This window comes from Anser cygnoides, chromosome 15 (genome assembly GCF_040182565.1).
Source record: "Anser cygnoides isolate HZ-2024a breed goose chromosome 15, Taihu_goose_T2T_genome, whole genome shotgun sequence".
Lineage (NCBI taxonomy): Eukaryota > Metazoa > Chordata > Aves > Anseriformes > Anatidae > Anser > Anser cygnoides.
In genome coordinates, this window is record NC_089887.1 from 12,478,144 (window position 1) to 12,492,204 (window position 14,061).

At 69.9% G+C, this 14,061-nt stretch overlaps 2 protein-coding genes across 4 annotated transcripts; both read left to right on the plus strand.

Moving 5' to 3' along the window:
• The first annotated feature begins 844 nt into the window (after nucleotides 1-844).
• SEPTIN12 (septin-12) lies at nucleotides 845-11,402 on the plus strand. 3 transcript variants are annotated; one of them, XM_066977582.1, is made up of 12 exons: nucleotides 845-1,055; nucleotides 3,245-4,213; nucleotides 5,790-5,924; nucleotides 9,186-9,371; nucleotides 9,648-9,776; nucleotides 9,874-9,955; nucleotides 10,045-10,182; nucleotides 10,268-10,385; nucleotides 10,469-10,564; nucleotides 10,650-10,746; nucleotides 10,924-10,975; nucleotides 11,116-11,402. In XM_066977582.1, exons 1-12 carry the CDS (start codon nucleotides 1,001-1,003, stop codon nucleotides 11,258-11,260), a joined length of 2,202 nt encoding a protein of 733 aa, XP_066833683.1. In that variant the 5' UTR covers nucleotides 845-1,000; the 3' UTR covers nucleotides 11,261-11,402. The 3 variants fall into 3 exon arrangements, with proteins under 3 accessions (XP_066833683.1, XP_066833684.1, XP_047916051.1); XM_066977583.1 differs by lacking the exon at nucleotides 5,790-5,924 and having other exon boundaries at nucleotides 846-1,055; XM_048060094.2 differs by lacking the exons at nucleotides 845-1,055; nucleotides 3,245-4,213; nucleotides 5,790-5,924 and adding an exon at nucleotides 7,426-8,424.
• A 324-nt stretch (nucleotides 11,403-11,726) lies between these two features.
• Nucleotides 11,727-13,346, plus strand: LOC106033391 (myeloid-associated differentiation marker-like). The gene has a single exon (XM_013176827.3). The coding sequence runs from the start codon at nucleotides 12,321-12,323 to the stop codon at nucleotides 13,185-13,187; it is 867 nt and encodes a 288-aa protein (XP_013032281.1). The 5' UTR covers nucleotides 11,727-12,320; the 3' UTR covers nucleotides 13,188-13,346.
• The last annotated feature ends 715 nt before the right edge of the window (nucleotides 13,347-14,061 follow it).

The window sequence follows — 14,061 nt, forward strand, 5'->3', positions numbered from 1 at the left end:
CCCGTGTTTGGAGAAGGGATTTCCAGCTCCTTCCCTTCCACATCTGCTGCCAATTTCCCTCGCTGGGACTGGGGACGGGAGGGGGCGGCTTAACCCTTGGTGCCCCCCTCGAGCATCCCGCAAGGCTATGGGGGGGCAGCCCCTCGCCCATCGGTGCTGCCCCTTGGGACCCACCATGGGCTGCACCCCGGAATGCTCATGGGGAGCGCGGGTCCCTGTGGCCGGTCCCCGGGGATGCTCCGGGATGCAGGACAGGGGACGGTAACGCCCAGTGGACACCCACACGCCCAGCGAGGAGGTGACAAGAGGCGGCCCTGCCTGCACCACCACGTTTTCCTCCTCTTGCTCCAAGCAGGAAATCCCTGGGCCTGTGGTGCACAGCCCACCCGGGACCCCAGCCCACCCGGGACCCCCACGTCGAGCAGCGCCAAGGCGGATGCTGGGAGCATCCCTGGAAGGGAGCAGCGTGGGGCAGGGCCGCTTGGTGACCCCTTTGCGTGGGTGCTGCAGAGCCAGGTGTGGGGGTCCCCAGCTCTGGCCACCACTCTGCACTCCCACCACGTGGGTGGCGGGGGGGGGTCCCGTCCTCCTCCTGCACCCACGGGTGACCCCCCATCCGTGGAGGCGAGGGGCTGCAGCATCCCAGGGCGGCCGTGGGGATGGCAGGGGTCCGGCAGCGTGGGGTGGGGACAGCAGCCACGGGGAAGGGGCTGGCGGGGTTGGGACCACCGGAGCCCCCCAGGCCGGGCCCGGGGAACCGGGTGGGGGGATCCGGCCGGGGCGGGGGCGCGGGCAGCGCCTCCCCCCGCCGCCCCCGCCCCCTGCAGCCCTCCCCTCCTCCCGCTCCTTTCCCCTCCTCCTTCGCCTGCTCGCCTGCACAGCCCGGGGCAGCCGCCGCCGTCCCGGACCGGGCTCCGCCGCTCCGCTCCGGTTCCGCTCCGGTTCCGCTCCGGTTCCGCTCCGGTTCCCATGCGGCGCGGCCCCGCGGCCCCCCGCGCCCATGGCCCGGCTCTCGGTCAAGGAGCACCTGGACGGGATCCTCTCCGACTTCGAAGGTGAGGCCGGGACCCCCCCCCCCCCCCCAAGCCCCCCCAGATCCTCCCCCGGGACCCCGCTGCCCCCCAGACCCCACGCGGGGCTGCGCTCACGGGTGGGTGCGCGGGGCTGGGCTCGGTCCGGGAAGGGGTGCGCGGGTGTGTGTGTGTGTACATGTGTGTGTGTGTGTGTGTACACATGTATATGTGTGTGTGTGTGCATGCACGTGTGTAGGTACATACACACATACGGGGGGGGTGCGTGTGCGCCCCCCACGCGTGCACGCCGCGTCCCGCGTTGCGCTCCCACCCGTCGCTGCTCAGTGGGGCCGGGCACGGGGAGCCCGATAGCACCGAGAAGTTTTTTTTCCTTTTTTTTTTTTTTTTCCTTTCCTTTTTTCTTTCCTTTTTTTTTTTTTCCTCTTTTTTTTTTTTTTTTTTTTTCCTTTTTTTCTTTCGGCCCCAAATCCTCCCTCGCTGCTCGCCGGAGGCCGCCGCGGGTCGGGGCAGGGGCTTGGGAAGGGGCAGGGTGGGGAGGAGCGGGCGGCGAAACCTGACGCTGGGGCTGCTGCTGCCCTCGCCGGGGAGGAATGCGAGCACCTACCCCGACCCCCCCCCCCGGGGCTGCTCCGCCGCCCCCGCCCTGCCCCTGGCTCCGGGCACCGCGGCCGGGCAGAGGATGGCGAGGGTGGCTCAGGGCTGGGGAAGATTTGGGGTAAAAGGAGGTGATTTGGGGTACACCCGGGCTGCGGCGGTGGAGAGCAGCGCAGAGTGGGGGGAGCCGCCCCCCCCCCCCCCCGTGTCCCCATCGCCCCCGTGTCCCCACCGCCCCCGGCAGCCTGGCTGCCTGGGAAATACCTGCCCGGCGGAGAGCTGTTATTAGCATCACCCGCGCCCCGGCCCCTGACCTCTGCCCAGCCCCGGGCACGGGGCCAGTGACCTGAGGAGGGGACGGGGCAGCGAGACCCAGCCCAGCCCCATCGCCCCCTGGCCAGGTCCCCATCGCCCCCACCCCATCGCCCCCACCCCATCACCCCACTGCCCCCGGCACTGATGGGGCCACGGCCAAGCCGGGCAGCGGATGAGGCTGAGGAAGAGGAGGCTGAGGGCGGCCTCACGCCGGTGCTCGTGCCAGCACGGCGGGGAGGACGGGGCGCCGCGTGGGGCTCCCCACCGCGGGCAGCTCTCAGTGGGAGCTCTCCGTGGGGAGCCGGCACCAAACGGTGCCGCTTCGGCAGATCTGGCAGGAACACGGCTCCCGGGGGGCCCCGCGCTGCCGAGAGAGGGAAAAGGGAGGAAGGGAGGAAGGGAGGGAGGGAGGGGGCGGCCGCCCCGCGAAGGCGCTTCCTGCCCGCGGGGGCTTCATGGGGGTCCCGGCTGCTCAGACCCACCGCGGCGGTGCCTGGCCGGGCCATGAGGGATCGCTGCCCCTGGGGGAGTGGGATGCCCGACCTGGGCCCCAGCTCGCCCCCCCGCCACTGCCAAACGCCCCGTGGCAGGCGGCTTTGCTCCGCAGCCAGGCGCTGCGATGCCCAAAGGGCTGCGAGTGGGCGGGGGGCGTGCAGGGGAAGCGGGAGGCACGTTTGCACTGACAGGAGCCCCGGGGACACGGCGTGGGCTGGTGGTTGCAGTTAGAGCTGTGAACCCTCCCGCGAGCTGCTCGTGGGGGAGCGGAAGAGCCCTTGGCAGGGCTGTCGCGGTCCGCAGAGGCTGAGCACGTGCCCTGTAACGTTACCGCTGCACGTAGCGATAGCACTGGCCTGCCTCACCATCGGTAGGCTTCAGGGTTAATGCCCTGGAACACGGCAGGGATCCTCAGCACTGGTGCCCGCAGCTGGAGCTGTGCTCCTGATGGATGCAGGACGAGAGGGTCCGGCGGGGATCTGGTTACGCAGGGGCCGGATCCCTTACAGGGGAATAAAGCGGGCAGTGTGCTGCACGGGGGAGCCGGGGAGGCAGCGGCACTGGCCGGCCGGCCCGCAGATAAGCCGGGGAGAACAATGCCGTGGGGCCGGTGGCAGCGATCCGGTTTCCCATCCGGGCCGGGCTCACAAACGGCTCTTTGGCACCCGGCTGCACGGCGGGAGACTCCGGGTGCATGGGGTAGGGGGTGTCTGATGAGCTCCAGGCTCGGCCGTGGCTCTGACAATGCCGGGTGCCATCGGGTGCCACTCTCATACCACCTCTCTCTCTCTCTCTCTCTCACCCAGCGCTCAAGAAGTCGTTTGAGGCAGAGGACACAGAGGATGTGGACGAGGTGCCCGGCTCCCCTGCTGCAACCCCATTGCCCTCGGGTGCCATCGAGAGCCACCGGTTGCTGCAGCCCAGCCCCGCGCCCCGCATGGGCACCGGCCCTAGCCCGTCCCACAGCCCGCTGCTGCGGAGCCGGCTCAGCACCAGCCTCGCCGCCAGCCAGGGCCCCGGCGGCAGCGGCATTGCCCGCGTCGCCTCCTTCCAGACCCGCCCGGGGCCGGGCAGCGATGGCGAGAGCCTGCGCAGCTCCTCCTCCAGCCTGGAGAGCCCTGCGCCCTCCCAGCCGCCAGGTGCCCCCCCGGCCACCAGCCCCGGCCTGAAGAAGGTGCCGTCCCACAGCAGCGTCTTCCCGGCGGAGCCGGAGCGTCCCCTCCACGTGGCCACCGGCCACGGCTCGCTGCCGGCGCTGGACCTGCACATCGCCGAGGAGCCGGGGGTCCCCCCATCGGCCTCGCGCCCCCCGCTGCCGTGGGGTGCCCGCAGCCCCACCGCCCAGCCCCGTGCCCGCCGGCCTTCCTCCCCCTCTTCCTCCTCTTCACCCACCGAGATGGCCCCGGGGCTGCCCCGGACGCAGCTCAGGGTCTGTCTCAGCGCCAGCCCCCGCCTGGCCCGCCCGCCCCCCCGGGGCCCAGGGGACACCACCCTTGCTGCCACCATGGCCACCGACCCCGGCGAGGCTCTGTCCCTGCTGCTGCCCCCCCAGGCAGCCCCCTTCAAGCTGGTGTCCCAGCCACAGACTGTGCAAGTGAGCTCCCAGCCCACCTTCCTCGGGGGGCTGGTGCTGATGTCGGGGACCCCAGCAGCACCAAGGGATGGCGGTGGCACCAGTCCCCCCATGGGGAAGGCCTCCAGTGCCAGCTCAGAGGGGCCGCAGGGGCCCAGTGAGGCTGCAGACGGCTGCTGCACCCCAGGGACGCCAGAGCACGGTAGGACTTGCTCCCCTCTGTCCCTCTCTCCCATCCCCACTGGGACCCCTTGCTGTCGGTGAGCCCCGTGGTGCGCTGTGTGCCCCGGTGCTGGTGCCACCTCAAGCCACCCCGGCTGGTGCTGGAGACGTGGCCATGGCAGTGCCAGGCTGGCCCTGAAGCACCCGCTGGGGACACTGCCACTGTCACCAGTCCCCACCTGCATCCTTCTCAGTGCCCAGTGCTGCGGGGCCGGGTGCTTCGGGGCTCAACCTGGCACGGCTCAGCACGGCGCGTGGCAGGGGGGCCGCACGGCACAGAGCCGAGCACGGTGCTGGCAGCGCTCCCGTCCCGCCCGGCCCCGGGGTGCCTGGCGAGCTTTCCGCGCCACCCCCCGGCACTAATTGTTTTCCCCGGTGCGGGGAGACAGGTCGGGACACATGTGCTGCATCCGCCACAGCGCCAAGCGCCGGGGCCGTGCTCGTGCCTCGTATCGCTGCGATCTTGTCCCGCGTCCAGCGCTTTCTTCCCTCCTCATCCCTCCTCGCCTTGGCACGGGGACAGATCCTGTTGCCTCCCTTCCCGCAGCGGCCCGGGGGCGGAGGAGGTGGCGGGGGGCCAAGGTCTGCTTTGACATGCTCGCACCACCCGCGCCCCGGGAAGGGTGGGGAGGAAGCGGGGCCGCGGGGCCCCCCCGGCAGAGCCCCAGCGGACCCTCCTGGGGTCCCCAAGCCACCGCTCCCGTCCCTAGGCTGTCCCTGCACCGGTGGCTTCATCCGTGCCAGCGGTGTGGTGCTCAATGCCCACGTGCCCAGGCTGCAGCTCGTGGCTCTTGGTGTCACCCATGGGATGTGGGACGTGCCCGTGGCCCCGTGCCACCACAGGCAGGGCCCCGCAGTGCCAAGTGTCCCCTCACGGCGGTGGCAGCACGGGGCCCCCAGGCGCGGGGCACGGCCGCGTCCCTGGCGCTGCCTCCCACCGCCGCCTGCCCAGGCGTCCGTCCCCGAGCACGGCGCGGCCCCGGGGATGGAGGGAGGACGCCGGGGTGGCCAGGGCACGGCCGCAGCCGCCGGGGCCGCCTGTTTACATGCCTGGGGATCATTGCCTGTCTCGCTCAGGTGCCTTGAAAGCCGCCGTCGCCGGGGCTCTAAGTACTAACGCTCGCGAAGGCATCCATACATCTGCTCCGGGCTGCAGTGAATCATCCCGCAGCAATGCCCGTGGCCGAGCCAGCCCGGCTGGACCTGAGCTGGGGGGGACACAGCAGGGTCGGGGCGCTGGTGACGGGACGGCCGAGCTGGGCCTGGCTGGGCCAGGCTGCGGAGCGGGCGCAAGCCGGAGGGCAGCGTGTGGGCACCGGCACCGGGACAGAGGCTCCTGTGCTGGGAAGAGGTGGGGAAGGGGCAGTTCCTCTCCCGGGGGACACCAGGGCCTGAGCCAGTGGCACCCATGGGTGCACGCAGCCACAGTTTGCCCTGGGTGTTGGGGGCTGCTGGTGGTGTGCTCGGGCCCGCTCTCCTTTTCGGGAAGCGCTGAGCTTCACTTCCACAGCCGCCGTGTTTCACTTCCACACCGAGCGCCCCAATCACCCACGCAGGGCCCCGAGGCGAGGAGGAGGAGGAGGAGGAGCGGAGGAGGAGCCGTGGGCTGCAGCCTCCCTCCTGCCTTGCACCCCAGGAGCCATTCGGCCCTGGTGACCAGCTCGTGGTGCAGCGGCACGGCCGGAGCCGAGGTAGGGGCGGACGGAGGCGCGCAGGGAGGCCGGCGGGCGCGGGGTGCTGGGGCAGGGCGAGCGCCCCAGTTCCCGTATGCGTGGTGGGCAGGGTGCTCGGTGTCACGGCAGGGTTTTGGTCCCTGTCACTGCAGCAGGGCCCCATGGTCTCACTTCCTCTTCTGCTTGCAGTGGGCGCGCGGCACCCGGCCCAGTGCAGCTCCACGGCCAGCCCGGCTCCGGGTCCGGCCGCGGACAGGGCTGGTCACCGCTGTCCCCTCAGGTCCTGCATGGCAGTGGGAGCGGTGTTTCTGGGTCACGTTCGGCTGGGTGAGGACCAGCGGTGGCATGGTGGGCACTGTCACCATGGCACGGCCACCACGGGCTCTTGTAAGGGGCGGGGGGTCTGCACCCCAAAACCCTCCATCCCCGCACCACAGGGGCTGGCTCACTGCGGCCGCATCCTGCGAGCCTTTCGGCCGCGCTCCCCGCGCCCAGTGATGCTCAGCTCCTTTCCCATCGCCGCCTCCCGCCACCCTCCACCCCTGTGAGCTTATTACAGGCTTCTCCGGCCAATGTGCCGATTAACCCCGCATCAGTAATTAAACCATTCCGGGATACCACGGACCCAGGCTTACTTGTCCCTGCCTGGAAAATAAACCATCCTAAATGAGCCCTGGAACAGGTCCGTCTACAGGGAGCCATTATCCTGGGCCACATGAAGAGATAATGAAGAGCTCCCTAATGGCCCCACATGGGCCGCCCGGCCGCCGCGCTCTCGGCCGCGGTTTCTGGCGGAGGGCGGCGGGGTCGCCTGCGGCACCGGGGGGCTGGCGCCCTGCCGGGGGGCTGTGGGTGCAGCACCCAGCAGCTCCGCGTGGCTCCACCCGCACCCCTCCGGCTGTTTGTGTCTGCTCGGCGCTGCCGCCGGCACGGCACGGCGTGGGGCAGGAGGTGACAGCCGTGCTGGCAGCCCCTGTGTGGGTATCGCAGCCCCGGGAGCCAAGGGTGCAGGCGCTGCGCCCTGCCTGCGGTGGCCGGGCCCCCTGGGTTGGCGATGGGTGGCGGCTCGTGTGGAGGTGGGAAAGCTTTGTGGGGCGCCGGGGGTGTCCCCTGCTTGGGGGAGCAGAGGTGAGGTGGGGACACGCGGGATGCTCAGGGCTGGCCCAGCTCCTCCTGCCCACGCTGAGCTCGGGGTGGTTGCGAGCGGGTGGCACTCGTCCTCCTGGTTGTGGCTTGGGGACTGGGGGTGGGGGCACCACTGGGGTGGCTGCAGGCAGTGGCTGCGTCGCTTGGTTCCGGATCTGTCCTGGCAACCTTGGGGACAGGGTGGGGGCAGGTGGGGGTCCTGGCACCGCATGGTGCTGAGGTGGGTTGGGGGGCAGGGCAGGACGAGCCCCCCCCAGCTCGCTCCAAGCACCCACGGGAGCAGGCGCTGCTGCGGGCAGCACCCTGCCGCCCGTCCCCCCCCCCCCCCCCCCCCCGCCAGCTGGGTGTCACGGCTGTCACCAGGAAGTCCCGGGCTGTTTTGACATTTCCGAGGAAAGCCCCAGCCAATGCAGCCAAGGGCGCTGGGGTGCTGTGGGCGGATGGGAGCTGGGCCATGCCAGGTTTGGAGAGAGAAAATCTCCCCCCGGGAGGATGGTGTGCGCAGCACCCTGGGGTGCTCCCCCCCTGCTCCCAGCCTGGCTGCTCGCCAGGCCATGCAGCGCTGCTGTCCCCATCCCTGCCGCCTTCCCGGTCACCGGCTGCATCCTGGCAGCCACAGCGGCTGATCCCGCACCTCCCAGCAAGGTGGGCTCGTGCCCACTGGTGGGCACGGGGCACCCGGTCCCCCCTCCCCGGGACGCACAGCACTGAGCGCATCGCTCCATCTGCCTCCCGGTACTGCCGGGGCAGGCCCTGCGGGTCCCTGTCCCCAGGACACATGGCACGTGGCTGCGTCGGCAGCTTGGGCCGGCGGCAAGCTGCTGCTCGAGCCTCGCCAACGCCAAGAGATGGCTGGCACATATGTGCCAGGCGGGGAGGCTGCGGCGTGGGCTGGGGGACGCAGGCGCCGTGGGGCACTGCGGCAGCGGGGTGGGCAGCGCCGGGCGTGGGGGTCTCCGGTGCTTCCCCCACCACCGCCCGGTGCCAGGTGGGTGCCCCGGGGACAGCCCTGGGTGCCACGGGGCTGTTGGGGGTGCTCAGGGGCCACCCACGCCGTGGGTGCTCAGGGTGCCGTTTGGGGGTGGGGGCGTCGCCATGCCGGGGTCCCCGTTGCTGCTGGCTGTGTTGGAGGCTGAGCTCAGAATGGGCAAACTCGGTGCATGGGCGGGGGGCGGGGGAGGCAGGGTTATTGCCATGCTGGGCATGTGCGAGCGCAGCCGGGCGCCAGCCCGCGATTGAGCCCCGGAGGGGACAGGACCGGGCTGCGGCGCGGCAGCGGCCAGGGGACGGGGACACCCACGGTCCCCCCCCTCCCCGTCCCCAGTCAGCTGCGTGGGAGCGGGGCGCTGAGCGGGGACGTCGCGTCTCGGAGGTAGGACCCGAACAATGGCCGTGCTGGGAGGGAGGAGGAGGAGGAGGAGGAGGGCTCGGGGGCCCCTTGAAGCTGCCACACAAAGGGCTGGGGTGGGCGGAAGGCGAGGGGCTCTGGCTGCACGCCCGGCAGCTCTGGTCCAGCTGGTACCCGGTGGCACCGCGGTGGCACTGCCACCCTTCACTCTCTCGGGGCTGGGGGCATCTTGGTGCTGGCCCCCATGGCGGTGCCACCGCCTGTGCTCCCCTCCTGGGTTACAGGTGCCTGGTGCAAAGCAGGGTCCGATGCTGTGCCCGGAGCCCCCCGGTGCACACCAGGGCTGCACCACGAGGTGCCCGCTGGCCATGGCACGGGGTGACAATGAAGGATGCTGGTGGCTGGGACTGGGTGCCGGTGCTAGTGACACCATCGCTTGCCGAGCTGCGGGTGGCATCGTGGAGGACTCGGGCGGATACGGGTGCTCGGTGGTCCACACAGGGGCAGAGTCGCCCCAGTGATGCCGCTAAGGGACGCCCACGTCCCCTCTGCCCGTGGTGCCGGGGGGGCGGTGCGCCCCGTTGCCGAGCTTTGCCTCGCCAGCTGCCAGGAATGCGCCGGGGCTGCGTGCCCGCCGGCACAGCTGCTGCTGGGGTAACGGCAGTGGGGCGAGCAGCAGCCAGCCCGGGTGTCCTAACGGGCACGGGAGCAAGCTGAGGACGGTGTTTGGGGACGTCCCTGCTCCTCAGCAGCCCTGGGCTCACCCCGCGTTCGCCCCCGCGCAGGGAGCAGCCTGGAGCCACAGGAGAGCAGCATGGAGGCGCCGGCCATGCTCGAGGAGCTGCCCCCCGGCGCTGCGCCCGGCAAGGGGGCGCATGAGCTCTTCGGCTACGTGGGGATCGAAGCCGTGCTCGACCAGATGAGGGTCAAGACCATGAAGACGGGCTTCGAGTTCAACATCATGGTCGTCGGTGAGCGCTCGCGGGGCTGGTGGCTGGAAATGTGATGCCACTGTGTGGGGGGAGGATGGGAAAAAGCAGGCTTTTAACAATAAATTGGGGAAGGATGAATCCCGTAGCGTGATACGGTGGTGATGCTTCCCGCGGCACCAGGAGCTGGGCAACTCATCCCAACCTTGGTCCTGCAGGACTGGGATGCTCCTAAATGGGTACCGAGGCGTTATCATAGGGAGAGGGGTTATAAATACCGTCAGAGGGGACAAAGCGGAGCTGCTGGTGTCCCCGCAGGGCAGAGCGGGCTGGGGAAGTCCACGATGGTGAACACCCTCTTCAAGTCCAAAGTGAGCCGCAAAGCCTCGCAGCCCGGCCAGGAGGAGCGCATCCCAAAGACGGTGCAGCTGCAGTCGGTCACCCATGGTAAGGCCACCGATGCGGTCGTGTCCCTCAAACCCTGGGGAGAAGCAGGGGAAGCCTCCTCAATGTGTGGACCCCGCTGACCCCACGTGCCCCGTAGTCATCGAGGAGAAGGGTGTGAAGATGAAGCTGACGGTGACGGACACGCCGGGATTCGGGGACCAGATCAACAACGAGAACTGGTAGGGCGCAGCCGGGGGTGGGGGGTGGCAGCATTTTGGGAGAGGTTGAGCCCCCGCGGGGCTCTCTGATGCCATCCCTTCATCACCAGCTGGGACCCCATCATCAAGTACATCAACGAGCAGTACGAGAGGTACCTGCGCGAGGAGATCCTCATCACCCGTAAGAGGAAGATCCCGGACACCAGGGTCCATGGCTGCGTGTACTTTGTCCCCCCCACAGGCCACTGGTGAGTACCACCGCGGTGCCCCCACCCCTGCTGGCACCCATGGGTGCTGCTGGAGGGGCAGCAGGGTGACAGACATCCCTATCAGGCTGAGGCCCCTCGACCTGGAGTTCATGCGGAGGCTCAGCAAGATCGTCAACGTGGTGCCGGTGATCGCCAAAGCCGACACGCTCACCCTGGAGGAGCGGGCAGAGTTCAAGCAACGGGTGAGGGCACCCCCGGGGGGCTCCTGGTCCTGACACCCCCCCCAAGCTCAGCCCAGCACCATCTCACACCCCGTGCCCCGCAGATCCAGCAGGACCTGAAGGCCCACGCCATCAGCGTGTACCCGCAGGAGGACTTTGACGAGGACCCGGATGACAGGTTGCTCAACAACGTGATTCGGGTGAGGGCCGGGATATGCTGGCGTTTTGGGGGTTGGGGGGAGCGCGGTGGCACCCCGGGGTGACCGTGCACCCCTGCGCCCGCAGGAGAAGATCCCGTTCGCCGTGGTGGGGGCGGACCAGGAGCACCAGGTGAACGGCAGGCGGGTGCTGGGCCGCAAGACCAAGTGGGGCATCATCGAAGGTAAGGGCAGCCAAGGGGGACCAGGGTGCCACCAGGGGGGCCTTGAGGGCAGCAGCACCCCTGGGTGCACCCTTACCTGGTTGGGTACTCTGCCCACGGCGTGGGGCTGTGCCCGAGCTCTGGTGGCCCCCAGCTGGCCCAGGACGTCCCCACAGCCTGCTCTGTCTTGCCTTGCAGTGGAGAACCCGATGCACTGCGAGTTCCCCATGCTGCGGGACCTGCTCATCCGGTGAGCTGGGGAATGGGGCTGGGGGTGCCCAGGACCCTGCTGGAGCACCCCAGGGTGGGGTTGGGGGGGGGACCCCCAGCTACGGGGGCGGTGTGTGACGGTGACTTGGTGCCCTTCCTCCTCGCTGCCACCCCGGGCAGGTCCCACCTGCAGGATCTCAAGGACATCACCCACAACGTGCATTACGAGAGCTACCGCGTGCGGCGGCTGAACGAGAGCAACCGGGTGGCGCTGAGCCCCGCCAACGGGCTGCCGGGCAAGGACGAGGACGACAGCAACCTCTGAGCCCTGGGACCCCGGCCCCCGTGGCGGTGCCCGTCCCCTGCCCCACCAGTGACTGTGCTGCCCCGTGCCACCTCTGCCGGCTGGGGACGGACCCACGCCCCCCGGCATCACCTTCCCCTGTCCCCGGACACCTCGGCAGGTGCAGGGGGACGCCGTGCACCCCCCTCGGCCCACGCTGGTTCAAGGATGTGAGCAGAGGGGGCTCCCAGGGTGTCCCTGTCCCCAAGTCACCCCCAGCCTCGCCACCGGGCTTCACCAGGATCCCCCGAAGCCTGCTTGGCATTAAAGGTGAAGCCGGAGCCTTCAGCATCCACCATCGTCATCCTCCCCCTGCCACCCCCTCCCACGGCGCTGTCCCTGGCGGTGACAAGGGGGCAGCTGGCCAGGCGCAGGGCGGGCGGCCGGTGGCAGCGGGGCTGGCGGAGCGCGGGTCCCCTCCCCGCTGTCACCCCACCGGCCCAGCCCGGTGACGGCAGCGGGCGCACCCGGACTTTGAGCCGCTTATCGGGCCACGGCCGTGCCCACAGGGAGCGGCGGCAGCACCCAGAGGTGTGTGGGCTACACCCAGCTGCTCCCCGCTGCGTCACCCCCTGGTGGGGACCCCGGGCCCCCCTCCCTCCCCCCTTCATGGGGACATTTCCAAGGAGCCCCCAGGATTTCAGGGTGCAGCACCCCGAAATCCTCACCTGCAGCACCGGCAGGGCGTGGGGGCCCCCTGGGTGCTGCTGGGGTGCGGGAGAGGCCCCTTTGCGCCTCCCACCCCCAGGGCAGGGCCCGGGCTGGGTGCCAGCACCCGCCCCCCCCCCCGAACCGTCACCAGCAGTGCCGGCCCCGCGTTAATGATCCACCCGCCGCGCCGCCGCCCGCCCCGAGCAGCCGTGCGGGGCCGTGGTGGGGACGGGGACCGGGGTCTGTGGCGCGGGGACCCCCGGGGATGTGCGGGGGCTGGCGGCCGGCGGCTCCCCACCGCGCGCCCCACCCCTCGGTCCCGGCACGCAGATAAGAGCGGCAGGCGGCGGCGGCCACTTCCCGGCGCTCGGCGTGGGAGCTCGGCGGGGCCATGGCGTTGGTGACGGTGAACCTGCGAGCCGTCACCTCCTGGGTGGGCATCGCCCGGCTCTTCGCCATCCTGCTGTCCTGCATCTCCTTCAGCCTGGTGGCCTCCACCAGGAACTTCGGGCCCCCCTACGGGACGTGGTGCATGTTCAGCTGGTGCTTCTGCTTCATCGTGACGGTGCTGATCGTCCTGCTGGAGCTGCTGGAGCTCTACCCCAAGCTGCCTCTCTCCTGGGATGACTTCACCTCAGCCTTCTCCATGCTGGCGGCACTGATGATCTTCACCAGCTCGGTGGTGTTCCCCTCCGCCTTCATCACCAGCCCTTGCAGCAGCAGCTCCTGCATGCGCCAGGCGGCCGCCACGGCCATGTCCTGCCTCTGCTTCCTCGCCTACGCCCTCGAGGTGGGGCTCACCCGCGCCAAGCCGGGGGACATCAGCAGCTTCCTCTCCACCGTGCCCGGCCTCCTCAAGGTGTTTGAGGCCTATGTGGCGTGTCTCATCTTCTCCTTGCTGGATTCCTACGGCTCCCAACCCGGCCTGCAGTGGTGCGTGGCCGTCTACTCCATCTGCTTCATCGTCACCCTCCTCATCATCATCTTCACCATCGGCCGCTGCCTCAGCTACATGCCCTGCCCGCTGGAGAAGGTGCTGGTGGCCTACAACGCGCTGGCCATGGTAATGTACCTCACCGCCATCGTCATCTGGCCCTTCTACAGCTTCAACAACAAGAGCCGGCCCAGCCCCTGCGGCGCGAACTGCTCCTGGAACAAGCACCTGGGGGTCACCTTCCTCACCATCTTCAACTTCCTCGCCTACCTTGTGGACCTGGTCTACTCCACCAAGATGGTCTTCATCAGGACCCCTTCCTGATGGTGGCGGGGCGGGCGCGGGGCCGGGCGCGGAGCTGAGGAAGAGGCAGGACGCCTCGGAGAGCTCCTTCCTCCCGGCCTCCCCCCTGGGCCGGGGGGCAGCGGTGGTGCTGGGGGTGCCGGCGGGGGGGGGAGCAGGGTGCGGGGGGATCCCGATGGCCTGGGGGCGGGGGGGGCTTTGGGATTAAATTGGGTCATTTTTCAGTTGTTTCTGCCTCCACTTTCTTTCCCCTGTTTTCTTTCCCTGGCTGGGGGGTGGGGGGGTGCCGTTCTGGGTCGCCCCCTGGGGCCGGGTGGTGGCAGGGGGACACCAGCGGTGGCAGGGGGACACCGGCCTTCAGCAGCTTCTCTTCTCTCCTGCCCATTGCCGCTGGAGTTAAACGGGGCATGACCAGGAAAAAAACAACCCGGATGCTTCTGACTTGGCATCGCAGGACCCTGCAGAACGGGTTCGGGAGGAATGTGGCTGCTGGGGGGGGGGGAGCAGAGTCCCCAAGCCCTGGGACAGGTCTGTCACCGTCACCTGGGTGAGAGCCCCACGGCTCACGGTCACGCTGGCTGGAGCGGCTGCGCCGCCCGCCCGTGCCTGCTGTTTCACACCGTGGTGGCACCGGGGAGTCCCCTGCCTGAGGACACGGGGGTGCCACCAGCGCCCAAGGGGTGCCACCATGAGGCCGGTGGCACAGCAGGGTGCCACCACGCCAGGAAGAAGGGCGCAAAGCAGTGTGGGCATGTCCTGCAGGCAGGGCACCTGCATGGGGGACAGGCACCCACGGGGCACGGTGTCTCCGCGCTGTCCCCAACCCACGCTGCTCCCTCGGGTTCTGCCTCCCCAGGCCTCACGCTGCTTTTAGCCACGTGTTTGGCCCCAGGCT